The sequence below is a fragment of the Tachyglossus aculeatus genome, chromosome X1 (assembly GCF_015852505.1).
Source record: "Tachyglossus aculeatus isolate mTacAcu1 chromosome X1, mTacAcu1.pri, whole genome shotgun sequence".
Lineage (NCBI taxonomy): Eukaryota > Metazoa > Chordata > Mammalia > Monotremata > Tachyglossidae > Tachyglossus > Tachyglossus aculeatus.
This window is the reverse complement of record NC_052101.1, coordinates 122,983,965-123,011,686: the sequence shown is the minus strand read 5'-3', so window position 1 is coordinate 123,011,686 and position 27,722 is coordinate 122,983,965. Positions and strand designations below refer to the sequence as shown.

General features: G+C 52.0%; 1 protein-coding gene across 1 annotated transcript; it reads right to left on the bottom strand.

The window, feature by feature from the left end:
• Window positions 1–783: 783 nt before the first annotated feature.
• JAK3 (Janus kinase 3) lies at window positions 784–27,722 on the bottom strand. Its single transcript, XM_038772650.1, has 24 exons — window positions 27,655–27,722; window positions 25,646–25,866; window positions 25,006–25,129; window positions 24,590–24,701; window positions 23,367–23,512; window positions 22,959–23,253; window positions 22,532–22,654; window positions 22,255–22,412; window positions 19,700–19,811; window positions 19,159–19,345; window positions 18,570–18,694; window positions 18,117–18,248; window positions 16,455–16,539; window positions 16,024–16,151; window positions 14,691–14,829; window positions 14,280–14,431; window positions 12,002–12,152; window positions 11,690–11,829; window positions 10,326–10,515; window positions 9,887–10,011; window positions 9,331–9,503; window positions 9,130–9,247; window positions 7,471–7,581; window positions 784–2,451 (listed from the first exon to the last, which is right to left on the bottom strand). The coding sequence occupies exons 2-24, from the start codon at window positions 25,845–25,847 to the stop codon at window positions 2,335–2,337; spliced, it is 3,345 nt and encodes a 1,114-aa protein (XP_038628578.1). The 5' UTR covers window positions 25,848–25,866; window positions 27,655–27,722; the 3' UTR covers window positions 784–2,334.

The window sequence follows — 27,722 nt, the reverse complement described above, 5'->3', positions numbered from 1 at the left end:
CTAAAATTAAATGATTTTATATCAGATGGCATGACAGAATTGCCAACAACAAGGTCCTGGCATGCAGTCAGTCCACCAGCAGGAAACAATGCTTGTCCCAGATAACTCCACTGGGTGGGAGCAAGTGGATGGATGGATGGACGAGTGACTGAAGGACATCCAAAACGCAGCTGACGGGGAAACTCGAGAGGGTAGGAACCCTCTAGACTTTAAGCTCCTTGTGGTCAGGGACCATACCCCTCAATTCTGTTTTTTTTTAATGGTATTCATTAAGCACTTACTATGTTCCAGGCACTATATTAAAGTGTATCAATAAATTGTATCACTGGGGGAGATACAAGGTTGTCAGTTTGAACATGGTCCCTGTCCCGCATGGGACTCACAGTCTTAATACCTGTTTTACAGATGAGGTAACTGAGGCACAGAGAAATGAAGTGACTTACCCAAGGTCACAAAGCAGACATGTGGCAGAGCCAGGATTAGAACCCATGTCCTTCTGAGTCCCAGGCCCGTGCTCTAGCCACTAGGCCATGCTGCTTCTTACGATTCTATTGTATCGGACTCTCCCAGGTGTTTAATCCAGTACTCTGCACACAGTAAGCCCTCAATAAGTTCCATTGATTGATTGCTTGAGAAATTATTTAAAGGATCAATGAGACACAATCACTGGGCCTGGACAAAGATAGAGAGAGAGAGAGAGAGAGAGAGAGAGAGAGAGAGAGAGAGAGAGAGAGAGTGTGTGTGTGTGTGTGTGTGTGTGTGTGTGTATCAGCAGCTTATTTTCAGCAGAAACTTTGGGCAGGTCAGGGGTAAAGAAGGAAGAGCCGAAAGTAGTCCATGAGTCCTAAAGGAGTCCTTGAAACTACCTGGAAAATTTATTTTGCTTTCCTCCCAGCAGTATTTTCTCAACCTTTTGGAAGGAAGGGGGAGGCTGGGGCTGGAGGGTTGGAGGGCGGGGAAGGGAGGTGGTTACCATGTAGGTGAAACTTAGACCTCATTCCATGACACCACACATGGAAGGGGAACAGCTGACAGACCCAGAATGGAGCAATAAAATAACACATACAGGGTCATGGCAAACTTAAACAATAAACAACAGTCTTCTAAATCCAACAAATTGCCTTTATCCCTCCTTGGGGGACTGGGCCAAGGGCCACCTGGTGTGCTGAATGTGTGCTGCCACGTGTGCTACAGTGGGTCTCTGGGGAGATAATACAACCGGGAAAACAGTGCTGTCATAGAGAGAGCATTCCATTCTGCTTCACTAGTGGAGACAAATGTCTTAAAATTGGGTACCGGTATCCCCCACCCTTTCTGCATGAATTCCACTCACACTAGTCCTTTTTGTTTCACTGAAGCCAATTCATCACCATGCCCCTTGGTGACATAACAAATACTGAGCTGTTCCATGTCAAAATAGAAATCTCTTTATCTGTCCTTCAGTTGTCTGTTATCTGTTTGTAGAAGAGAAAAGGCTGTTTTCTCTTTCTTTCACCCCTGCCCCCACCTTAGGCCCCTTTTTAGCTTGCTCTGAGAAACTCCCTTAACTGTTTCTTCCCTGGCCCTCCTGTGTCTAATCCAGACAAGCCTGCAAGCATGTGCATGCATGTGCTTGTGTGTGTTTGTGTGTGTGTGTGTGTAGAGTGAACCAAGTTTTACCTAGAAAAAAACACAGGCTCTTCATGGATCTGAACCCAACCCCCTCTTTTCTATGAAAAACTTGGTTCACTTTATACTGCCTTGTCGCTGAATGGCAGTCCAGTGGGAAAGGAGGGAGAACTGACTCCTCTTCGAGCTAGGTAATCCTCAAATGGCAACAAACCAGCTCTTGAAGTACCCACTCTTTTACCCTCTGTTCAACCCATTTAGTCTGGCTGTTTCTCTGGCTCCGCAGTGGCTCGCTTTGGAACGTGGACCTTAATGTTATCAAACAAGGCAGAGGCTGGACGGAGGTGAAGGATGTGAGACAGAGGCAGTGTGAAGTCCAAGAGAGGAGACAGGAAGTCCTGGGCAGTGTGTGATTCCATGCTGACCTTCCTCCAGCTCTCTGTTGCTTCTACCATTGCATCCTGACCTTGATCTGGGCACCAGCCCTCAGGGCAGGGGGCAGTTCGTGGTGGAGGTGTTTGAGGTGGGTAGAAAGTCTTGATCTCCCATTCTCTGAGGGCTGGGGGAGAAATGGCAGCTGGGCTCCTGGAGCTGCCCCACCCAGTGTTCCATCTGAACCCTTTGGCGCAGGTCAGCAGTTCGATCACCTGTTTACCCCACAAAGGGGCTGGGGGGTAGGGTAGATGGCGGGTGTGTGTGGGGGGGCCCACCGAGGCCCCCACTCATCTACCCCCGGCCACTGCTCCGTTCATCCCACAGTGCGTTGATCTGGGGGCCCAGAGCACTGAAGGACGGCCGTTCCCACGGGTTGTGAGCCCAGCAGCTCCGCATTAGCTCATGCACCTAGGAAACACAGAGATGGCAGGGATGAAGGGTGAGACCTGAAGCCGGTGCCCCTTCCTCCGACCCTGCTGCCCCTCCCCACCCTCGGGTTCTCAAGTGCCAAGGCTGAGGATGGTGATGTTGGTGAACTCTTCGTGTTCCCCACAAACCCTCTCCTTCCCCTGACTTGGCCATCACAGTCAACAAAACTCCCTCCTCCCTGTCTCTTCAGCATGTAACTTAGGCATTGTCTTTGACTCCTCTCTCTCTTTCAACCCAAATCCTGCCAGTTCTTCCTCCATAACATTTGCCGGACTCACTCCCTCCTCTCCATCCAAACTCCCAACACACCCGCTGGTCCAGGTACTTGTCATATCCTAGGGTGACTACTGCATCAGCCTCCTCGCTGACATCTCTGCCTCCAGCCTCTCCCCCCTCCAGCCCATATTGCACTCTGCTGCCCAGATCATTTTAAAAACACTGTTCTGTGCATGTCTCCCCCTCCTCAAAATCCCCCATTCCTCCATGCTTCAAGCAGAAATTACTGATGGGTAACTTTAAGTCCTTCAAATAAACTCTTTCCAACCCCTACTCATCTGCACTCCTCTTCCCCAACAGCTCGCACACTTCACTCTTCTCAAGCCAACCTGTGCCTCCTTCTCATCTCTCCCTCTGTTGATTCCTGGCTCACGTCCTCCCTCACCTGGAACTCGCTCCCCTCTTACATCCCGCACACCACTGCTCTCCCTACCATCAAAGTCCTTCAGAGATCAGGTATCCTCCAGGAGGCCTATCCAGTTTAATTAAGTTTTTCCCCTAATCTACAACAATCACTTCGGCACTTCGGTGCCAATTATTCATTCATTCATTCATTCAATCGTATTTATTGAGCGCTTACTGTGTGCAGAGCACTGTACTAAGCGATTGGAAAGTACTATTCGGCAACAGATAGAGACAATCCCTATGCAACAACGGGCTCACAGTCTAGAAGGGGGAGACAGACAACAAAACAAAACAAGTAGACGGTCATCAGTAGCATCAAAATAGATAAATAGAATTATAGATACACTTGCATACTGATAACCTCCCAGAGCACTTATATACACTTCTCACACACCCTATTACTACAGCTCTAATTCATGTCCATATCCGCATTCCCTCCTTCCTTCTAGTTGTAAATTATTTTAGTGTCTGTTTCCTGCTCTGGGTTGTAAACTCCTTGAAGGACAGGGACTGTGTCTGCTAACTTAGTGCACTCTCCCAAATGCTTAGCCCGGTGGTCTACACACAGTAGACTAGACTATAAGCTCCTTGTGGGCAGGGAATGTGCCTACCAACTCCATTATACTGTACTCTCCCAGGCTCTGAGTACACTGCACTGCACACAGTAAGTGCTCAATAAACTCCATTGATTGATTGATTGATTGAGCAATACTACTGAAAGATTAATTGATTGATCAGTGATGGCACTGGAAGAGCATGGATCAGACTGTGCTAAGACCCAACCAAACTCCTCTTCTCTATGGTTCACTCTCCCAGGGCCGGGTCCAGAGTACAGTCATTCCTACCATAACTGGACATTTTAGCATCCACTTTGGCCAGAATACAATGTAGTGCTGCTCAGCAAGTCAAGCAATATCACAGTGTGCTGCTGTATTGGAAACACCGTATCAGTTTATTAGCATTGTATTGCGAACTACGCAATACGCACAATGCAAATGCTAGAAACAAGCTCAGCTCAGGTTTTTGTTGTTTCCAACCATATTCCCTCTTCAAACTCCCTGTCTGCCCTTCCCCTCCACACAATCTCTTGCTCCTAATGACCCAGCCGTGTATTTTATTGATAAAATTGAAACCATTAGACATGATCTCGCTAAAGTCTCCCCTACTCCTCTACAGTCCCTCCCTCCTCCTGTCTCAATTCTTTCATCTTTCCCAGCATATCTCAAGAGATCTCCCATCTCCTCTCAAAATGTGACTCTGACCCCATCCATTTGCACCTTCTCAAAGCACTTGCCCCCTCTCTTCTTCCCTCCCTGACCGCCATCTTCAACTTCACTTTCTAATGGCTTCTTTCTCACTGTTTTCAAACATGCTCATGTCTCCCCTATCCTAAAAAAGCTTCCCTTGACCCCATGGCTCCCTCCAGTTATTGTCCTATCTCCCTCCTACCATTCCTCTCCAAACTCCTTGATCGAGTTGTCTACACCCACTGTCTCCACTTCCTCTCCTCCAATTCTCTCCTCAAACCCCTCCAATCTGGTTTCCATCCCCTTTATTTCACAGAAACTGCCCTCTCAAAGGTCACCAATGATCTCCTTCTTGCCAAATCCAACAGCCTCTACTCCATCCTAATCCTCCTCAACTTCTCAGCTGCCTTGGACACTGTTGATCACCCCTTTTTCCTAAGAACATTATCCAACCTTGGCTTCACTGACACTGTCCTCTCCTGGTTCTCCTCATCTCTCTGACCACCCATTCTCAGTCTCTTTCACAGGCTCCTCTTCTGCCTCCTACCCCCTAACTTTGGGAGTACCTCAAGGCTCGGTACTGGGTCTCCTTCTATTCTTCATCTACACCCAGTCTCCTGGAGGACTCATCTGCTCCCATGGCTTCAACTATTATTTCTATGTGGATGATTCCCTACATCTCCAGCCCTGACCTCTCTCCTTCACTGCAGTTTCCTATTTCCTCCTGCCTTCAGGATATCTCTACTTGGATGTCTCACTGACACTTCAAACTTAACATGTCTAAAACAGAACTCCTCATCTTCCCACCCAAACCCTGTCCTCTTCATGACTTTCTCATCACTGTAGACACCACCATCTTCACTGTCTCACAAGCCTGTATCCTTGGCATTATCCTCAACTCAGCTCTCTCATTCAAGCCACATATTCATTCTGTCACTAAATCCTGTCAGTTCGACCTTCACAGCATCGCTAAAATCTGCCCTTTCCTCTCCATCCAAACTGCTACCACGTTGATCCAAGTGCTTATCCTAGCCCACCTTGGCTACTGCATCAGCCTTCTTGCTGACCTCCCTGCCTCCTATCTCTCCCCACTTCACTTTACTGCCTGATTCATTTTTCTAAAAAAATTGTTCAGTCCTGTTTCTCCACTCCTTAAGAACCTCCAGTGGTTGCCTATCCACCTCCACATCAAACAGAAGCTCTTTGCCATTGGCTTTAAGCATTCAATCACCTTGCCCCCTCCTAACTTATCTGGATGATTTCCTATTACAACCCAGCCTACATACTTCACTCCTCTAATGCCAACCTACTCACTGTACCTTGATCTTGTCTCTCTCATTGCCGACCCCTCACCCATGTCCTGCCACTGGCCTGGAACTCCCTCCCCCTTCATATTCAACAGTCCACTATTCTTCCCACCTTCAAAGCCTTATTAAAATCACATCTCCTCCAAGAGGCCTTCCCCTACCAAGGTCTCATTTTCCCTACTCCTTCTCCCTTCTGCATCAACCTTGCACTTGGATCTGTCCCCTTTAAGCACTTGACATTCACTCCACCCTCACCCCTACCGCACTTATTCATTCATTCATTCAATTGTATTTATTGAGAGCTTACTGTGTGCAGAGCACTGTACTAAGCATTTGGGAAGTACAAATCGGTAACATATAGAGACGGTCCCTACCCAACAACGGGCTCACAGTCTAGAAGTTATAGTTATAGGTCTAATAATTGACGTATAACTATATCGACACCAGTGATCTTATAATAATATGATTATTGTATGATATACTGTAACTGTAAGCACTGTACTGAGTGCTGGAGTAGATACAAGATAATTAGGTCAGACTATGTCCCACAAGGGGCTCACCATCTAAGTAGGAGGGAGAACACACATTTAATCCTCATTTTCTAGCTAAGGAATCTGAAGCAGAAGTAAAGCAATTTGCCCAAGGTCATGCAGCAGACAAGTGGTGGTGTGAGGATTAGAACCCAGGTCTTTCCAGGCTCGTGCTCTTCCTACTAAGTCACACTACTAGAGGAGAAGCATCCCTCATTGAGACTTTGAACCCCAGGTGGGACTTATGTCCATATCCATAATTTATTTTCATAGACAAACAGCATGGCCTAATGGATAGAGCATGGGCCTGGAAGTCAGAAGGACCTGGGTTCTACTCCTGGATCTGCTACTTGTCTGTTGTGTGACCTAGGGCAAGTCATTTTACTTCTCTGGGCCTCAGTTCCCTCATCTGTAAAATGGGGATTAAGACTGTGAGCCCCATTTGGGAGAGGGACTGTATCCAACCCAACTTGCTTATAACCATCCCAGCACTTAGTACAGTACCTGGCACATAGTAAGTGCTTAACAAATACCACAGTCATCATCAAGTCACTTAACTTCTCTGTGCCTCAGTTTCCTCAACTGTAAAATGGGGATTAAATACCTGTTCTCCCACCTACTTAGACTGTGAGCCCCATACAGGACAGGGACTATGTCTAACCTAATTAACTTGTAACTACCCCAGTGCTTAGAACAGTGTAAACTCTTACCATAAAAAAAATCTGTCCTCTAGACTGTAAGCTCCTGTAGGCAGGGAGCATGTCTGCCAGCTCTTTTATACTGTACTCTCCCAAGCGCTTAATACAGTGCTCTGCACATGGTAAGAGCTCAATAAATACCACTGACTGACTGATTGGTCTTTCCCCTAGCTTACTGTTGCTTCAATGGGGATTTTTTTATCTTAAGATTTTCAAGAAAGCAAATGACTGTATTTCCCTTTGCCTATTTATTGGCTCATTTCTATGACTTTTCCTCTGTAGTGGAGAGGTGTTTGCAAAGAACATAAGTACCTCATTGTCTCTGGCAATAAAAGGTTTCCCTTCTCTCTGTTCTCAGCAGTTCAAGTCTTGGGCAAAGTGGTCCCGTTCCTTGATTCTCCTCTCTGACCCATGAACCTATCTGGGCCTCCAGTCCTCCCACCCCAAGTTGAGTCACTGCCCTTGACTTACTTCACAAGGCCATTCTCCCAACCTCCCTGCCCTCCCGCCACCTGGATAGGTGACACCCGCTTACCTCCCATGGGCAGCCAGGAGGAGTGGGCAGCCTTTTGCCTTCCTTGAGAAGCTCCAGCAAGTGGCAAAGGATGGGCATCGTTCTGTCACATCCCATCATGCGCAGAAACTCCTGGAGGGAAGGGGAGAAGGGGGTGGAGAGAAGGTGAGAGAAACCATCAGCAGATGGGGGGGTCAGATTAATGCGAGGACTTCAGGGGCTGCAGCAGGGGACTGGTCCCCTCTGGCTTTCCAAGGTTTGATCCTGCCTCCCCCACCCTCGGTGCCTAGGGAATGGGAGCTCCAACTCTAGAGAGGGTGCCCTGGTGCTCCAGAGCTGCTTGCCTAGAGGCCAGGCACCCCTTGGGACCCCCCACTCTCCCATTCCCCTCCAGTAGGTGGCAGTGTTGGTTTCTCCTTTCGGACCCTCCATCGATGCCGTCATATGCAGCGGGGCTGAGTGGGAAGAACACGGGCTTGGGGAGTCAGAGGTCGTGGATTCTAATCCCGGCTCCGCCACTTGCCAGCCGTGTGACCTTGGGCAAGCCATTTAACTTCTCTTGCCTCAGTTACCTCATCTGTAAAATGGGGATTAAGACTGTGAGCCCCACGTGGGACAACCTGATTGCCTCCTATCTACCCCAGCACTTTGAACAGTGCTTGGCAAATAATAAGTGCCTAACAAATACCGTAATTATTATTATTATATGCAATGTGATGTAAAGACACCAAGCATCATGGAGTGTCCCACAAAACTGATTAGTCCAAAGGCTCCCTGGAAGATGAATCCAGCCCTGGTTTAGGCCCTGGAGGGTAAGAGGGAGCTAACCAGGTAGAGGAGGAGTGCAGGGGCCCCAGACTTCAGGGTGGGAATCAGTGAGCTAGGGATAATAATAATAATAATAATAATAATGGCATTTGTTAAGTGCTTACTATGTGCAAAGCACTGTTCTAAGCACTGGGGAGGATACAAGGTGATCAGATTGTCCCACGTGGGGCTCACAGTCTTCATCCCCATTTTACAGATGAGGTAACTGAGGCACAGAGAAATTAAGTGACTTGCCCAAAGTCACACAGCTGACAATTGGCAGAGCCGGGATTTGAACCCATGACCTCAGACTACCAAGCCCGTGCTCTTTCCATTGAGCCATACTTCGCGGTTTGACTTCTACCAAGTTGCCCAGCCGGTGGGATCGGCCGGTCCCTGGGGAAGGTTGTGGCCAACCCACCCCCCAGCCCCCCCACCCGACGGCCGTCCATTGGAGCTGCTGCGGCCCCGGCCGCCTGATGGAGCGAGAGAACCAGGGCCGGGGGTGGCGGGGGGGCAACCGTACCCTCTGCAGTGAGTCAAAGGCCGCGGCCCGTGGACCTCGACCGCGGCAGGGATGGTCTCTGTTAAGCACTTCCTATTTGCCAGGCACTGTCCTAAACTTGGGGTAGGTACAGGTTAATCAGGTTGGACCCAGTCCATGCCCCACATGGGGCTCACAGTCTTAATCCCCCTTTTATAAATGAGGTAACAGGCACAGAGAACTGAAGTGACTTGCTCAGGGTCACACAGCAGACAAGTAGGCAGGGAACACGTCTGCCAACTGGGTTGTACTGCCCTCTCCCAAATACTTAGTCCAAGGCTCTGCACACAGTAAGTGCTCAATAAAATGGTTGATGGATTGACATTCACCGCTGAAGGGCTCCTGTTCTTCTCACTGTAGGTGTAAAGCTCATACAGCACGACCCCAAAACTCCAGACATCGGATTCCCGGGAGAAGACATTGTCAGACAGGGACTCTGGGGCATACCTGGTCGGGAAAGAAACAGTTAAAGAGAAACCGGGATGGATGTCTAGAGTTGAGGGTGGTGAGGGGAGAGAGGGGCAACACACCAGAATATGGGGCTCTGGCCGGGCTCCTGGACCACATAGTACTCCTTGTCCTGGGGCAGGATCTTGGCCAGGCCAAAGTCCCCGATCTTAACATGCGTCTCACTCTCCACCAGGATGTTCCTGTTGGCCAGGTCCCTGTGGACGTAGCGCTGAGAACCCAGGTACTCCATCCCCTGTAAGGAGAGGAGGGAAGGGTCACGGGACAGAGCAGACCACCCCCAGTGACTTCTGAGGCTTTTGCCCCTACGGCCAAGGCCCTGTCATTCTGGAGGGGAAATATGGACGCGATGGTTCCAAACAGCCCTGGAGACTTCCCACTAGACATCACTAATTCCCTGAAGCTCTTCAGCCCAGGGGTTAGGTGGAGTGGGCCTCCTGCCCTCTGCCAGTGCCTCATCAAGCCCTGATGACAGTCACTCTATTTGGTGGGGGCAGACTCTGTCTTCTTCTCCTCCAGGACACCCATACTCTTATCTCTCCCCCACCCCGGTGTCCCCTCTCTTCCCTCCCACCCCCTACCCCCCTGCTATTTGCACTTGTGCCCCAACCCCAGCACCTTGCAGATCTGGGAGGCGTAAAGGAGCAGGAGCCGGGAATCCAGCTGCTGGCGGTTGCGCTGCAGGTAATCGCGCAAGCAACCATTGGGCAGGTACTCCATGACCAGGCGCAGGCTCTTCCGGCCTGATGGGGGAGAGGGAGAGCCACCCGTCATCCAAGAGCCACCCCTACCCTTCCCAAGGGCTCCCTCCTTCCCCCTCCAGCCCCCGCGCCCCCCCCCCTCCCCCAGCCACTTTCTGGATTCTGAGAGAACACAGAAACCTGCTCTCCCAGGCCCCAGCTGCCCTTGTTCTCCCTTAATTTCCCTAATCCTGGGAAGGATGGGGAAAAGGAGGGGGATATGGGGAGGAGAGCAGAGGGCTGGTCCCATCCCCAGGCCAGAGTGGGGGTGGGCTGGAGAGGCAATGGGGCTGTTGGGTGGGGCAGGAGGGGCTCACCTGGGCTGTAGCAAACACCCCGGTATTTGACCACAAAGTCACTATGGAGAGACTTGAGGATCTGGATCTCCCGTTGGAAGTCTCTGAGCTGCTCCGCCGTGCTCTGCTGCAGCCGTTTCACAGCCACCAGCTCCCCGGTGTTGTCCCCCAGGGGGTCATAGCGACACAATTCCACACTCCCAAAGTTGCCCTAGCCCCAAGGGAAGCAGGTGTCACCCCACCTTGCCCAACCTCCCTTCTGAGCCAGGGCCCCCACCTGCCTGCCACTTGCCTGCACCCTCTGCCATTATTTTCAGCAGGGTCTCGGGGGACAGGGTTGGGTGTGGGTGAGGAGGGTTGGGGGGACTGTGCAACAATTTGGTCAATGGGCTTTCTCTTGCCCCCAAACCCAAACACAGGAACCCAGGAGTCCAGGAGTCCAGCCCTTAGGGCTGGAGCAGAGGCTGGGCAGAGAGGCTGGGGGAGGCTCTGAGCTGAGGTTAGGGGGCATAAGTGCCCTCTGCCCTCCGTGCCTGTGCCTAGGGAAGGTAATCTCTAAGGGACCAGGCAACTTTCCTTCTAAAATAACCCACAGCATGGCAGGAGCAGGAAGGGTGGAACCTGCTGGGGTTTAGTCATGGAAATGTTGCTGTTCTGGGGAGACTAGTTGGCAGGGAAGGAGGGGGACCAAAGGGACTTTGGCCCTTGGGTCTGGCCACCAGCTGGCCACACCCATCTTGTCTAGTCTCGCCTCCCCCTCTCTACTAGCCCACTGTTCCCTTGCTGGCTGGCCTTCCTGTAGAATAATAATAATAATAATGATACTTGTTAAGCACTTACTATGTGCCAAGCACTGTAGTAAGCACCGGGGTAGATACAAGATAATCACATTGGACATAGCCCCTGTCCCATATGGGGCTCTCCATCTCAGCCTGTGTCTGGGCTGCCCTTTCCTACTTTCCAACCTTGACCCCCGCAGCAGGGCCTCTCCCCACGCCCCCACTGCTCCTTCCTCCCACCTTTCCTCCTCTCCTCTCCCAGGCAGTGAAACTCAAAGCCACCTCCTCCACAAAGCTTTCCTAGCTTCACCTCACCCACTCTCCTGACAATGCCTCACTCCACCCTTTTAGCTCAACCCTGTCATTTCTGAATCTCCTTGCCCTTTGGGTGTTGACTGCCCTGTCTTCCCTTTCAGATCAGGAGCTTCCTGAGGGCAGGGAGTGGATTGGTTCTCTAACACGGCCCCTCCCCCGAGGGCCTGGTACAGTGCCTCTGCCCATTAGGGGTGCTCTGGGAGGACTGATGGATAATGAAGATGATGATGATGCCCCTTTTCTCCCCATCAATAGCCTGGGTAACCTGCTCCTTGCCCACTCATGCCCTACCTTGCCCAGCAGGGAGATGTATTTGAGATGGCGCTCCTCAAACAGCGTGGGGTCCTGGCAGGCAGACAGGTTGGTGCTGGGCCAGAACCCATCTCGGACAGCCAATTCACTGGGGGACAGGTCCGAGAGGAGTTCATAATCTGGGGGAGGGGAGGAGGAGGGAGAGGTTGAAGGAGGTGGGGTCCCAACCTGTGCCAGGTTGGCCACAGTCACCTCATCTGATGCCACATGAGGCTAGTCCACAAGCACACCGGTGGGTCCCTAGTGCCCCTCCCGCTAACCCCCGAGTTCCCCTGATACCAGGGCAAGTACCTGAGGTGATGAGGCTGTTGAGTTCCCGGACGACCGCACGGAAGGAGGGCCTGCGGGGAGGAGAGTAGTCCATGCACTGTCCGATCAAGTTGGCCAGCTCCGTCCACTTGGGCGCAGGCAGCTGGAGCTGCTTCTTGTAGAATTGGAGTTTCTGCAGCATATGGGGGGGGGGGGCCGGGTCGGGGGGGCTGAGGACCCAGGTCCCCAGCAGTCCAGCCTTCCCCACTCTGTGGTCCATCCCTCCAAAGAGCCGGGCAAGGCGATTTGCGCGACCACAGTGCCCTCTAGTGGCCGGACTGGGTACCGTCTCCAGCCCAGATCCCTCCACAAGAGCAGGCAGATTTAGGGTCTCACTGGAGGCTGCAATAGTAGTCACTGTGGGCTTTGTTCAGAGCTCACTATGTGCCAAGCACGGCCCTAAGCGCTGGGGTAGATACAATAATAAATGATTGTGGTATTTGTTAAGCACATACTGGGTACCAAGCACTGTGCTAGTCGCTGGGATGGATGCAAAAATCTCCAGTGGTTGCCTAAGTAGTGTGGCTGCGAAGCAGCGTGGCTCAGTAGAAAGAGCCCGGGCTTTGGAGTCAGAGGTCGTGGGTTCGAATCCCGGCTCCGCCACATGCCTGCTATGTGACCTTGGGCAAGTCACTTCACTTCTCTGTGCCTTAGTTTCCTCATCTGTAAAATGGGGATTAAGACTGTGAGCCCCGTGTGGGACAACTTGATCACCTTGTATCCCCCCCCAGCACTTAGAACAGTGCTTTGCACATAGTAAGCGCTTAACAAATGCCATTATTATTATTATCAACCATCGAATCAAGCAAAAAGTCCTCACTCTCCACTTCAAAGCTCTCCATCACTTTGCCCCCTCCTACCTCACCTCCCTTCTCTCCCTCTATAGCCCAACCCGCACACTCCACTCCTCTGCCGCTAACCTCCTCACTGTGCCTCGTTCTCTCCTGTCCCTTCGTCGACCCCTGGCCCATGTCCGACCTCTGGCCTGGAATGCCCTCCCTCCACACATCTGCCAAACTAGCTCTCTTCCTCCCTTCAAAGCCCTACTGAGAACTCACCTCCTCCAGAAGGCCTTCCCAGACTGAGCTCCCCATTTTTCCTCTCCTCCTCCTCCTTCCCTCCCTCCCTCTGCCCTTCCCCCTTCCCCTCACCACAGCACTGGTGTATATTTGTACATATTTATTACTCTATTTTATTAACGATGTGTATATAGCTATAATTCTATTTATTCTGTTGGTATTGACACCTGTCTACTTGTTGTCTGTCTCCCCCTTCTAGATTGTGAGCCCGTTGTTGGGTAGGGACCATCTCTATATGTTGCCCATTTGTACTTCCCAAGCGCTTAGTACAGTGCTCTACACACAGTAAGTGCTCAATAAATACGATTGAATGAATGAATGAATGCAAGATCATCAGGTCAGACACAGTCTCTGTCCCATAGGGGGCTTCTGAGTCTACAGAAGCACCCTCTTGCTCCTCTGGACCAGGCTGATCTCTTTACTCAGATCCGGAGGGCTTTTCCCCATGCTCGTTGCCCTTCCCTGAGAGAAGCAGCATGGCCTAGTAGAAAGAACCCAGGCCCAGGAGTCAGAGGTCCTGGGTTCTAATCCCAGTTCTGCCCCTTATCTGCTGTGTGTCCTTGGGCAAGTCACTTGACTGTTCTGATTTTCAGTTACCTCATCTGTAAAACATGGGATTGATACCTATTCTCCTTCCCTCTTAGACTCGGAGATCGGAATGGGGTCCAACCCTACAATAATAATAATAATAATAAAATTATGGTATTTGTTAAGCGCTTACTATGTGCCAGGTGTTGTTCTAAGCAGTGGGGTGGACAAGCAAATCGGGGTGGACACAGTCCCTGTCCCACTTTGGGCTCAGTCTCAATCTCCATTTTACAGATGAGGTAACTGAGGCACAGAGAAGTGAAGTGAGTTGCCAAGGTCACACAGCAGACAAGTTGCAGAGCCAGGATTAGAACCTATGACCTTCTGACTCCGAGGCCTGTACTCTATCCACTGCACCATGCTGCTTATCTTCTATTATCAATCAGTTAATCAGTCAGTTAATGGTATTTATTAAGCACTTATTGAGCACTGTACTAAGCTCTTGGGAGAGTACAGTATAACAGAGTTGGGAGATCCATTCCCTGCCCACAACGAGCTTACTGATTATCTTGTCTCTACCCTGAATACATAGTAACCACTTCACGAAGACCACATTGATGATGGTAATAATAATTATGATGAGGGACACTAACCTCTGCAGGTTCCAGGGTGCTCAGGGGCATGGTGCCCCCACTGAAGATCTCCCAGACTGTTGCACCAAAGCTCCACTTGTCAGCTTCCAGGCTCAAGCTCTTGGGATCCCACAGGCACTCAGGGGCCACCCACGGGATGCGGTCAGTAAGCACTGTGGAGGAGTGTGGGGGTAGTGTTTGTTCCCCACATCAGGGGCACAGACTCACTCCTATGCTCCCTGCCCACAGATCTGTGGGTACCTCCTTCAGATTCCTGATGAAGATCCTTCCCTGGAGCCTGGTGGTGGGGGAGCACTGGGAGATATAGTTTGTTGGGGAGGGATGTCTTCCTGGTACTGAATGATTCCCTCCCTCTCCAAGCTTCCTCAAAGCCTCCCCAACCCCCCCCCCCCCGCCCCCCCAAACACTCACGCTCCTTGGCCAGCACTGCAGGGCTGACGCCGGGGTCACTGAGTTTGATGAATGGGGGGCTCCCGCTGGCCCCATCCCCTTCCCGTGCCAGCAGCACTTTCTTGGCAGAGACGTTGCCGTGGACGATGCGTCTGTCCTCCTGAGGGCCGGAGGCAGGTTGGGGTAAATCTCCCTCCTCCTCAGGGGGACCCAGAGCCAGGACTTTTTTATGGCATTTATTAAGCGCTTACTATGTGCAAAGCACTGTTCTAAGGACTTGGATGGGGACCGTGGTCTGAAGGTCCTCAAGCTTTTCCCCTGGCCTGGAATCCCCACCCTGCCGATCCACCTCCAAAGTCCTCCCCAAATTCCCGCATCTGGCAAGCCTTCCTCGAATACCTCCCAACACCCCAAGTCTCTTCAACCCGCATGTGGATTTACTTCTATCCACCCAGCTTCAACACGTGTATATTTAGCTATTTATTCTGATTTCCCCCATCTGTAAATATGGTTCTGCTCATAATAATAATAATGGTGGTATTTGTTAAGCACTTACTATGTGCCAAGCACTGTTCTAAGCACTGGGGTAGAGACAAGGTTATCAGGTTGTCCCAAGTGGGGCTCACAGTCTTAATTGGGGAAGCAGCAGGGCTCAGTGGAAACAGCACGGACTTTGGAGTCAGAGATCATCGGTTCAAATCCCGGCTCCACCACTGGTCAGCTGTGTGACTTTGGGCAAATCACTTAACTTCTCTGTGCCTCAGTTACCTCATCTGTAAAATGGGAATTAAGACTGTGAGCCCCCCGTGGGACAACCTGATGACACTGTAAACTCCCCAGCGCTTAGAACAGTGCTTTGCACATAGTAAGTGCTTAATAAATGCCATTAAAAAAATCCCCATTTTGCAGATGAGGGAACTGAGGCACAGAGAAGTTAAGTGACTTGCCCTAAATCACAAAGCTGACAAGTGGCGGAGCTGGGATTAGAACTCACGACCTCCAACTCTCAAGCCCGGGCTCCTTCCACTAATCCACGCTGCTTCTCCCCCATCTAGAGGAGAAGCTGTTTGAGGGCAGGGACCGTGATTCATGCTTCTCTTGTACTCTTCCAAGCGCTTAGTTCAGTGCATGGCACCCAAGGGGGCGCTCAATCAAGCCCATCACTAGGATGACAACTGTGACTACTAGTCAGTCAGTCAATCGCATTTATTGAGCACTTTGTGCAGAGTACTGTACTAAGCACTTGGGAGAGTACAATATAACAATTTGACAGACACATTCCCTGCCCCCAAATGCCCCTTCCCTGGCTCCCCAAGCAGCAATCCAAGTGGGTGGGTGGGGGCTCTGTACTCACCAGGTAGTTGAGGGCGTAGGCCAGCTGCTTGGCTACCTGCAGCTTCCAACTGGCAGTGATGTTGGGGGTGTGCTTCTTCAAGTGCGTGTCCAGCGCCCCGAACCGGACAAACTCCTGCACCATGATACCTATGGGGGGTGGCGGGGTGGGGGGCGGGGAGAGAGCTTGGGGTCAGGGCTGCCCCAAAGTTCACTCATCGTGGCCCTGCAGGACGAAAACCTTAGCTCAGGCCCAGCTGGGAGAAGGTAGCCTCAAAGTCCAGCTGTATTTCAAGAGGTGGAGAACAGGCTAGTAACGGGGAACCTTACTGGGGGGAGGGGTCCCACAGGAGGTGGGAGAGGAAGAAGGAGACCCCGGGGGCTTTGAGGAAGCTCCCTCCCCTCCACCCCAATGTGGCATGCCTAGGGGTGCAGTTGGCACAGAATACTCACTATCTCCTGCCATGCAGACCCCATGGAGCAGCACCAGGTGCTGGTGGGAGACTTGGCTCATCACACTGGCCGCTTCCAGGAAGGACTGGACCGTGAAGGAGGGACAGAGAGGAGGGATAGAGTGAGTTCTGGTAGCTCAGACCCCCTCCCCCCACCCCCACCACCCTCACCTTCCCCTGGCTCCATCCCAGGGACTTCCCAGAGCTTCAAGGGGGAGGGGGGAAATGTGCCCTCTCTCCTCTCCGTGGCTGATGGCTGGGCCTGGATCAGGTCCTGGAATGGGGGTGGGGAGGTGGGGAGAGGAGTCACAGAATCCTAAGTCTAAAATCAATCAATCAATGCTATTTACGGAGTGCTTGCTGTGTGCAGAGCACTGTACTAAGCGCTTGGGAGAATACAATGCAACAGAGTTGGTAGACATGTCCTCCTGGGGTCCTCTGGTGCCCCACCCCCACCACCCATCTCCACCTAAAACTGCACCCAAATTGCCCCAGAGAAGGAAATGCCACCATCTCCCTTACTGTGCCAGCGTTTCACCCCGCTGCTGGGCAGGAAGCTCTGAAATTAGGGAAGCAATACAGTCTAGTGGAAAGAGCCCTGGCCAGGGAGTCAGAGGATTTGGGTATTAATCCAAGCTCTGCCACTTGTCTGCTGGGTGACCTTGGGCAAGTCACTTCACTTTTTTAATGGTATTTGTTAAGCGTTTACGATGTGCCAGACACTGTTCTAAGCTTTGGGGTAGATCAATCAATCAATCATATTAATTGAGTGCTTACTTTGTGCAGGGCACTGTACTGTTTGGGAAAGTACAACACAACAATATAACAGACATATTCCCTGCCCACAGTGAGCTTACAGTCTAGAAGGGTAATCAGTTGGGTCATGGCCCATGTCCCACGTCCCACATGTCCATGTCCCACAGTCTTAGTTCCCATTTTAAAGATGAGGTAACTGAGGCACAGAGAAGTTAAGTGACTTGCCCAAGGTCACCCAGCAGACACGTTGGAGTCAGAATTAGAACCCAGGTCCTTCTGACTCCCAAGCCCGTGCCTTATTCACTAGGCTACGCTGCTTCTCTTCCCGATGCCTCAGTTACTTCATCTGTAAAATGGGTATTCAATACCTGTTCTCCCTCCCACTTAGACCATGAGTCCCGTGTGCGAGAGGAACTATAGCTGACCTGATTATCTTATATCTCCCCAGCCCTTAGTTCAGTGTTTGGCACGGAGTAAGTGCTTAACAAATACCATCATTATTATGATTAAAGAAGCAGCATGGCGTAGTGGGTAGAACATGGGCCTGGGAGTCAGAAGATCATGGGTTCTAATCCTGGCTCCAGCACTTGTCTGCTGTGTGACCTTGGGCAAGTCACTTAACTTCTCTAGACCTAAATTACCTCATCTGTAAAATGGGAATTGAGCCTGGGAACCCCACATGGGACAAGGGACTGTGGCCAATCTGATTTGCTTGTATCCACCCTAGTGTTTAGTACAGTGCCTGGCACATAGTAAGCACTTAACAAATACCATTATTATTATTATTATTATTATTATTATTATTATTATTATTATTATTATTATTAGGTCTAACTGCAATCCTTCCTGTAGCAAGTTATCTGCCCCTGGTGGGAAAAGACCCCAGGGCTTAGGGGCCAGAGGTTACCTCAGAGCAATTTTGGTGGGTGCTGTCCATGACTTTGAGCAGCACTTCAGTCTCCCGCGTTTCCTCATCTGCCACGTCCCTCCGGGTGCCCCGGTAGATCTTGGTGAAAGAGCCGTGGCCCAGGTTTTCGTGCTATGGAGAGATAGAGGCAGGGAGACTGAGCCGGGGAAGGAAGCAATGTTGCCTTTAGGGATTCCACTTTCTTCTCCTCAGCTCCCCGTCCCTGCCCCTCAAACCCGGGGCTCCTAGACAGACCCTCTGCTCCACAGTATGGCACAGAACCCTAAAAGAGGTGTGGAACTGTGAGGAAAGTTGGGTACACTGCTGGGGGTCTCCACTGGTCTCCACGTTCCAGCCCCAGACCTGCAATCCATTTCCCCGCTCCCCTTCAGTCCACTCCTTCCCCCGACTCCTCACCCCAGCCCACCCCAGCCCCTCCCCATCAAGCCTTACCCACTGCAGACTCTCGGGCTGGATGGTGTGAAACATCATGTGACTGAGGTGAAGCCGGGGCTGCGGTGAAGGGGACGAGGGTAGTTGACTGCAGTCCCTCCGCACCACGATCAAATTGGACTTCTCTGGGGGAGGAAGGAGGAGGATGAGAAAATAGTAAAAATTGTGGTGTTTGTTGAACACTTATTATCTACCCAGCCCTGGGGTAGATACAGTCCAATCAGATCAGACGCAGTCCCGGTCCCACCTGAAATTCCACAGTCTAACTAGGAGTGAGAACAGGCAATGAATCTCCATTTAACAGATGAGAACGCTGAGGCCCAGGAAAGTAGAGTGACTTGTTCAAGGTCACTCAACAGGCAAGTGGGAGAGCCAGGGTCAGAACCCAGGTCCCCTCCCTTCCAGTCCTGTGCTCTTTCCACTGGGCCATGCTGCTTCTCTATCAGGAAAGGGAGAGAGGAGGAGGAGGAGAAAAAGAAAGGTGGGGGGGGCATCATTCCCACCCAGCACCCCCCCCCCCCGCCACTAACCCCCCGGCCCCCTTTGATCCTTTAGTCCCGGGGGTTGGGGGAAGCCAGGAGGGGCTTACCTTTGGGCCGGGGAGGGAAGCAGGTGTGGAGATTGAGGGCCACTCCATCAGCCCGCAGGCCGGTGTTGTGGGCCGCAGCCAGCAGCTCTTGCAGACTCGAGTGGGGACGGCCCACCCCGGCCAGCGAGAAGCTGCCCGATGGATCCTTCCGGATCAAACAGCCCTTGTAGTCCCGGCCCAGCGGGGTCTGCAGGGGGATGGCGGAGAGAGGCCAATCAGTGGGGCTGCCCTCCATCCCCCAACCCCCGGCTCAGCAGGGAGGGGCTCCTTGGGGGCAGGGATAGTGTCTGACCTGATTATCATGTAACTCCCCCGGCGCTTGGCCCAGTGCTTGGCACAGAGTAATTGCTTAACAAAGACCACCTCTATGATTATGATTATTATTATTACCAACTCTATTGTACTGGACTCTCCCAAACACTTAGTCTGGTGCTCTGCACACAGTAAATGCTCAATCAATACCACTGATTGATTGGGGCTCCACGGCCTAGCTGCTGGGGGTTGCCTGGGTTCTGTGGGAGAGGGGACCTGGGCTTTGGACCTGGATGCAGATGGTGAGCAGGAAGCTGTCAAAGTCCTGGGGGCTGCGACGCAGCAGGTAGGAGCCTGCTATTCCTCCCGCCACCTTCAACTTGTTCACTGCAAACTCAGACCTAGTGAAAGAAACAGACCATGACAGAGACTTAAGCCCAGAGATGGGGGCGGTCTCAACTCCCTGCCTGGGCCTTGAGGCAGACTCCTGGGTTGCCCCCTAGATCTCTCACCCCACCCCAGCTGTGGAAAGCAGGGGTTCCAGCCCCCTGTATGGCTAGAGGATAGAGGATGGGCCTGGGAGTCAGAAGGTCATGGTTTCTAATCCCAGTTCCACCACTTCGCTGTTGTGTGACCTTGGGAAAGTCACTTTACTTCTCTGTGCCTAAATGACCTCATCTGTAAAATGGGGATGAGACCGTGAAACCCACATGGGACAGGGACTGTGTCCAACCTGATTTGCTTGTATCTACAGTGACTGGCACTTAGTAGATGCTTAATAAATGTCATTATTATTATTATTATTATTATTATTATTATTATCTACCTATAAAGTACTTCGCTCCTCTAATTTCAGTCTACTCACTGTACCTTGATCTTGTCTGTCTTGCTGCTGACCTCTCACCCACATCCTGCCCCTGGCCTGGAATGCCCTCCCTTTTCATATCTAAAAGATAATTCCTTTCCCCAACTTCAAAGTCCTACTGAAGGCATGACTGCTCCAAAAGGCCTTCCCTGACTAAGCCCTCATTTCTTCTTCTCCCATTCCCTCCTGCATCACCCATGCACTTGCTCCCTTATTCACCCCTTCCTCAGCCCCACGGCACTTATGTACATAACCATAATTTATTTATTTGTATTAATGTCTGTTTCCTCCTCTAGACTGTAAGCTTGTTGTGGGCCAGGAACGTAGCTACCAACTCTGTCAAATTATAGTCTCCCAAGTGCTTAGTATAGTGCTCTGTACACAGTAAGCACTCAATAAATACAATTTATTATTTATTTATTTAAAGAGCACCTACTGTGTACAGAGTACTATACTAAGTGCTTAGGAAAGTACAATTTGATAGAGTTGGTAGACGCGTTCCCTGCCCACAACGAGCTTACAGTCTAGTGGAGGAAACAGATATAAACCAATATAAATACATGAATTACAGATATGGACATAAGTGCTGTGGGGCTGAGGGTGGAGAGAATACCGAGTGCCCAAGATCCAAGTGCATAGATGACACAGAAAGGAGAGTGAGTTGGGGAAAAGAGGGCTTAATTGGGGAAGGCCTTCTGGAGGAGATTTGCTCTCTCCCTTGAGCTCCCTAGGCAGCAGGTCAGTAGGTCACGTCTCTTAGAAATAACTGTCAACTCCACAGGGGAGGCAGAGACTATGTCTGATTTTATAATCTTTTTTATGGTATTCATTAAGTGCTTACTATGTGCCAGGACTTGTTCTAAGCGCTGAGTTAAAGATATGTGGTAATCAGGTCCCAAATGGGGCTCACAATCTCAATTCCCATTTTACGGATGAAGTAACTGAAGCACAAAGAAGTTGAGTGACTTGCTCAAAGACAAACAGCAGACAAGTGGCAGAACTGGGATTAGAACCCACCTCCTCTGACTTCCAGGTCTGGGCTCTAGCCACTAGGTCATCCTGCTTTTGTTTCTGCTCCTGTGCTTAGCACAATGCCAGGCACATAGGATTGCTTAATCAAGGCCATTATCATCATCATCATCATTATTATTATTAACATTATTAGTTCCTCTGCTGAGCCAGCAGGAATAGGTGGGGAGACTGAAAGCTTGTAGTGGGCAGGGAATATATTAATTATGGTATTTGTTAAGCATGTACTATGTTCCAAGCACTGTTCTAAGTGCTGGGGTAGATACAAGGTAATAAGGTTGTCCTATGTGGGGCTCACAGTCTTCATCCCCATTTTACAGATGAGGGAACTGAGGCCCAGAGTACTGAAGTGACTTGCCCAAGGTCACACAACAGACAAGTGGCAGAGCTGGGCTTAGAACCCATGACCTTCTGACTCCCAGGCTTGTGCTCTAACCACTACACCCTGCTGCTTCTCTAACACCATGCTGTTTCTCTTGTCTATCGTTAGAGAAGCAGCGTGGCTCAGTGGAAAGAGCCCGGGCTTTGGAGTCAGAGGTCATGGGTTCAAATCCTGACTCTGCCACATGTCTGCTGTGTGACCTTGGGCAAGTCACTTCACTTCTCTGAGCCTCAGTGACCTCATCTGTAAACTGGGGATGAACACTGTGAGCCCCATGTGGTACAACTTGATCACCTTGTATCCTCTCCAGTGCTTAGAACAGTGATCAGCACATAGTAAGCACTTAATAAATGCCATTATTATTATTATTATTATATTTTACTCTCCCAAGCACTTAATACGGTGGTCTGCACACAGTAAGTGCTCAATAGATATGACCGACTGACTGATGTCAAGTAGTATTTAGGTAGGACCTAATGAAGTATTTATTTCCAACCCTGGAGGCTGGCGGGAAGGAAAGGGAAGGTGGTTGAGGGGCAGGGGGAGCAGAGGGGAGGGTAGGCCTCACGTGATGGGGCCGTGGCACTGGTCCTCTATGTTTTCCAGGAGCTGCGGTGGGGCAACCTCCTTGCAGAAATAGTGGTGGGCATCAGCCGTGAGGCGGTAGTAGCCATCAATGAGGGAGATGAAGGACAGGGCCTCCCGCAGAGTGGGGAACTCCACCTCCTGCAGATGACAGCCGCTGTCAGTTTCCCAGTCAGGAGCTGGGCCGGACGGGAAGAGGGGCCCAATCGATCGATCAGTCGATGGTATTTATCGAGAACTCACTTTGTGGCCCAACCTACCAGTGTCCTGTTATCTGTCCTGGTGAGAGTGACGAGCCGGGTCTCCCTGGGGTTGCCGTCCCGACTGACTTGCTTGATGCTGATGTCGGTGATTTCGGGAAAGTCGCAGAAATGCTGAGAGCTCTGGGCAGAGGGATGGAGGGAGGGACAGGTCACCCACTCGGGCTTTAGGGCGGGGTTATGGTCATCTTCTACTGGGATGGGGGGGGGAGCGGTGCAAAGGTCAGTGCGGGAGCCAATTGGCCACTAACCCATGCCCCAAAGTGAGTGCCCAACCCCTCGTGCCCAGGTGGCAGTCTGTCTGTGCCCTAGGGTTTGGGGGTGGAGAAAGCAACCTGTTCCCAGAAACCTCAGGTGGTCCCTGACCCCTTCCATAAGGTTGGCATGGTACCCAGGGGCTTGTGTTCAGTGGGCCCGGGGCCCCCACCTCATTGCCACTAGAGTTCCAGGAGATGCCATTCTCCCCAGACACATGGATTAACTGGCGGGCTCCCTCGCTGTGCCCAGTCCCAGGGGCCTTCACAGGGAAGGTCTCGGGTGGGAAGGCTGAGTCCATCCGCTCCAGATCCATCAGGTACTTGAGCTTCAGTGAGCGTCCGTCGGCATGGCACCCAGCCACCTGCCGCAGGGACTGCTGCACGGTCTTTCGGATCCTCTTTCGGGTCAGGAAGCTGAGTCCCTGGATCTGCCGTCGGAATTTCTCTGGGAGGCAGGACTTATAGCTGGGAAGGGGTGGGGGTGACGTCACCATAGCTGCTCCTGCCACCCTGATCACCCTCTCCTGGGGGCCGGGTTGAGCAGGTCCCCTTGTCCTCCCTCCTGGGTCAACACCCACCTGACACTCTTGAAGATCTCCTCTGGGCCCTGGCCCCTCTCCCGGGCCAGCTGGGTCAGGTCCAGCACAGCCAAGCTCAGACACTCCTCTTGCTCCTTCAGACTCAAGCTGAACTCCATCCTCCCACTGACAAAGTCACTGCGGGCCTGAGACCACCCCCACCCAGTCCCAACACGTCACCCGGTAGCCACAGATGCCCAGGTGGCACCACCCCTTGCCCTGCTGCTTTTCAGCTCCCTAGGGCAATTCTCAAACTCTCCCCTCCCACAGCCCCACTTGGGGCTTCTCTGGACCTCCATGACAGAGACCCTGGCCTCCCGGGACAACCAGAATCAGCCCTGGGGCCTCAGGCCAGGGGTGACCCAGTCCAGCCCCCTCCTGGGGGTGTTGCCCATGGAAACAGGGACCCAGAACCAGGCCATCTTCAAGGCTTCCTCCTATATGTAATTTCTGCGTATCAGGCAGAAACTCCTCACCCTCGGCTTCAAGGCTCTCCATCACCTCGCCCCCTCCTACCTCACCTCCCTTCTCTCCTTCTACATCCCAGCCCACACCCTCCTCTCCTCTGCTGCTAATCTCCTCACTGTGCCTCGTTCTCGCCTGTCCCGCCGTCGACCCCTGGCTCACATCATCCCTCTGGCCTGGAATGCCCTCCCTCCCAACATCTGCGAAGCTAGCTCTCTTCCTCCCTTCAAGGCCCTACTGAGAGCTCACCTCCTCCAGGAGGCCTTCCCAGACTGAGCCCCCTCCTTCTTCTCCCCCTTGTCCCCCTCTCCATCCCCCTGTCTTACCTCCTTCCCTTCCCCACAGCACCTGTATATATGTATATATGTTTGTACATATTTATTACTCTATTTATTTATTTATTTTACTTGTACATATCTATTCTATTTATTTTATTTTGTTAATATGTTTGGTTTTGTTCTCTGTCTCCCCCTTCTAGACTGTGAGCCCACTGTTGGGTAGGGACTGTCTCTATATGTTGCCAACTTGTACTTCCCAAGCACTTAGTACAGTGCTCTGCACACAGTAAGCACTCAATAAATATGATTGATTGATTGATTGATGGATTATTTTCTGTCGCTGTCTTCTCTGCTAGACAGTCAGCTCCTTGAGGACAGGGACTGGGTCTTCTACCTCTGTTATACTCTCCCAAGCTCTTGGCACACAATTGGAGTGATTTGGCGATTGACCGACGAAGGGGGATGGAGGAGGCGGCTGACCTGGGCAAACAGGTAGTCAAGGACGGGGAAGTCTAGGATGGCGCTGGCTCGATCCTTCCTCAGCCCGAAGCGGTAACATCTCTCCAGGCCAAACCAGTTTGGGAAAAAGAACCTGGTGGGGGACACCCAAGGGAGAGGGTGAGTCCTCTGAGTGGGGCTGAAGGGGCTGGGGGAAGGTGGGAGGAGCTCCTCCTTCCTGGCTGTCTGGAGAGAATATATTTCTGCATCCTCAGTGCTTTTCCACTTCTCGCCCCCCTCCAGGCCCCCACCCAGGGTTCCCCCCCACCCCCACGCCGTGGCCAGCAGTGTTGCCTTGTGTGAAGAGCTCAGTGCCCTGCTTGATAGCATTGGGTGGAGGAAACCACAGCCCCTCGGCCCCTCCCTTCCTCCCCCTCCCCCAGCTCCAAGGGCACTACCTCAGCCTGTAGACGAGGACCTGCACACTCGTGTCATCCACTGTGAAGATGTGGTTGGGCGGAAACCAGCACTTCAGATCTTCTGTCGCCAGGGCAAAGAGACTGTGGCACACAGGCAGGATCCCTGGTGGAGGGAGGGGAAATTAGGGGAGGGATTGAGGGAGCAGAGCCTCTCACATTTCCTGTCTGAAAGCCAAACAGACGGCGCCAAGGTCCATTCCCTAGTTCAATATCCCCAAAGTACCTTATCTGACCCTGGCATCCAAACAGCCAAAGCAAAATTTTCACCCACAGCCCCCGTTGGCTCAGAAGTCAGTACCGAATGGTGGGGAAGAGAGTTTTAATCCATTTCCCTCAGAGCTGGCAGCGTTCCTCTCAGAGCAGACCAGGAAGTGGTCTGAACCAACACTCTCTGACCCCTTTGAGTGAGAATAGACTGGTGCATTGTGGTAGTCTAGATACTTCTTGTGAGGGGTTCCTGAACCCTTACACACACACACACAAACTGAGTTCACACCCACTCCCAAGGCACCAGAGTAGGCTCTTCCCTCTATCTACAGCTCAGTATCCCCCAACCTCAGGGGTGGGGGGATGACTCTCTATACACCCACTCCCAGGAGCCCCTGGCCCAACCCCTCACCACAGGCTTTGGCAGCTACGATGCAGAGATCTTCGGCAGAGTATTCTCCAAAGGAGAAGGTCAGGATCCAGGATGAGTCAGGCACCGAGCGAGGGGCGTTGGTGTGATGGTACAGGAGGAGCTGCAGCCCCCCCACCTCACTGGATGACAGACTGCAGGAGCGACCCCCGATCAGGGGTGTGTCTTCTCCCAGGGGCGCCATGGCCAGGGCAGTGGGGAGCCTGATGGGGAGGAGAGTAGAGAGTGAGTGGAGGTGGGATGAGAGACTACAGAATGAGGGAGGAGATGGGGGATTGCCTGTCCTGCATTGTAAACTAGATGGTAAACTCCTCCCCTTGACCATAAGCTCGTTGTGGGCAGAGAACACTTCTATAAACTCTGTTGTATTGGACTCTCCCAAGCATTTAGTACAGTGCTCTGCACACAATAAGAGCTCACTAAATGCCACTGATTGACTGGCATGCAGACAGTGCCAATATCCAGGTTGGAGAACCCAACAGAAGGGGCTGGGCCTTCTGGTTTTGATCATTAGATTCCTAAGTGCTCAGTCAATTAATCAAGCAATGGTATTTGAGTGCTTACTATGTGCACAGCACTGTACAGAACACTTGGGAGAGTGCAGTACAAGCGTTGTTAGACATGATCCCTGCCCACGAAGAGTTTAAGTCTAAGAAGGGAACATGGACATTTAAGGAAATGAGAGGTAGGGGAAGCAGCAGAGTATAAGGACAAGTCCATAAGTTCTGGGGGGCTGAAGGTGGTGTAAGGATCAAAGTGCTTCTGGGGTACAGACCCAGAAGGGAGGGGGAATAAGGTAGGGAAAAGGGGGTTCAACAGCCCTCCCCCATCCACTCCTATCACCTGCAATGCTCCCTTTCACTCTTTTCCCCCTCCCTCCGTCCCTTCCCTACTAGCCCCATGACTTCCTAGCCAGGTTACCCACCAAATGGAATTCCAATGTTCCCCATCCCCCACCTCCCACAGCCCCAGAAGGGAGGCTTGAATCCACATTTGGAGCCAAGCCAGCCCTAAGCTGGGGCCCTTCCTCCCCCTACTACCACCGGCAAGGTACCTGCTTCAAGCCACTCCCTGGGACTCTGGTGTCTGTCCCTATGTGGACAAGGAGAGTCACCCAGAGGCAGGGGTTAAATCTCTTGCTCTTTCTGAGGGCATCTCAGGACCTCTGTCTATGCATCTGGCTGGCTGGCCACGTGCCCTACAGTCTTTCTGAGTTGGGGGGAGGGAAGGAGGAGCAGAGGAAAAAGGTGTTCATGGGTGTTCGTGGACAAGAAAGTACAAGCCTTTGTGAGGAGGGGATGTTCCAATGCTGGAGAATCAGCTCTCTGATTCTTTCATTGGGGGCCATAGTATCATAAGCCACGGGGTAACAAGTGAGGTAGCCTGCCCCCTCCTCCTGCCTACTTCCATCCAGTCCTGGCCTCTAGCCCTCATCTCTAGCCCCAAGTGTTGGCCTGGTAAGAGCTCCCACTCCCTCTCCTTCCTGCATGCACTTCCACAGTTGCCTGTCTTATTCACCCTTATCTCATCTTCCCAACCCCTTGTGGCCTAGGCTTGGTTGATGTGGACAGGGAGGACACAAATGTGATCAGCCAGGTAGAGCACAGAGCTCAGAGCTGGTCTTGAGGGGGTCTGGGCTGGGCCAGCCACAGGGGTTGGCTCTGATGGGGTTCACTGGGGGAACCCCCAGGGAGGGGGCAGGGGAGGGGCATTCCTATCTCATTCTGTGTCTTCGGACAGTAAAATGGAAGTGAAAGGAGTCAGTGATAATTCATCTTTTGCCTTCGGTTTCCAGACTGTCCTCTGTCCCCTGAAACACAATGAGCCTTCCCCAGAGCTCTGATCTCTCCACCTGAGGCTGGCCCCAGTGCCCTGGCATATGACATCCCCTAAGCAGCCCCCCTAGAACTGGCCCTGGCACCATCCAGAGCAAGCCACCTGGTGTTGTCCCTGGACACCCCCCGCCCCCCCCCAAGCCCAGAACAGCCTACCTGGCAAGAAGTGGGCCGGGTGAGCAGGATCCAGCCTGCCCAGGGTGGGCAGATTTTCCAGGCCGGGG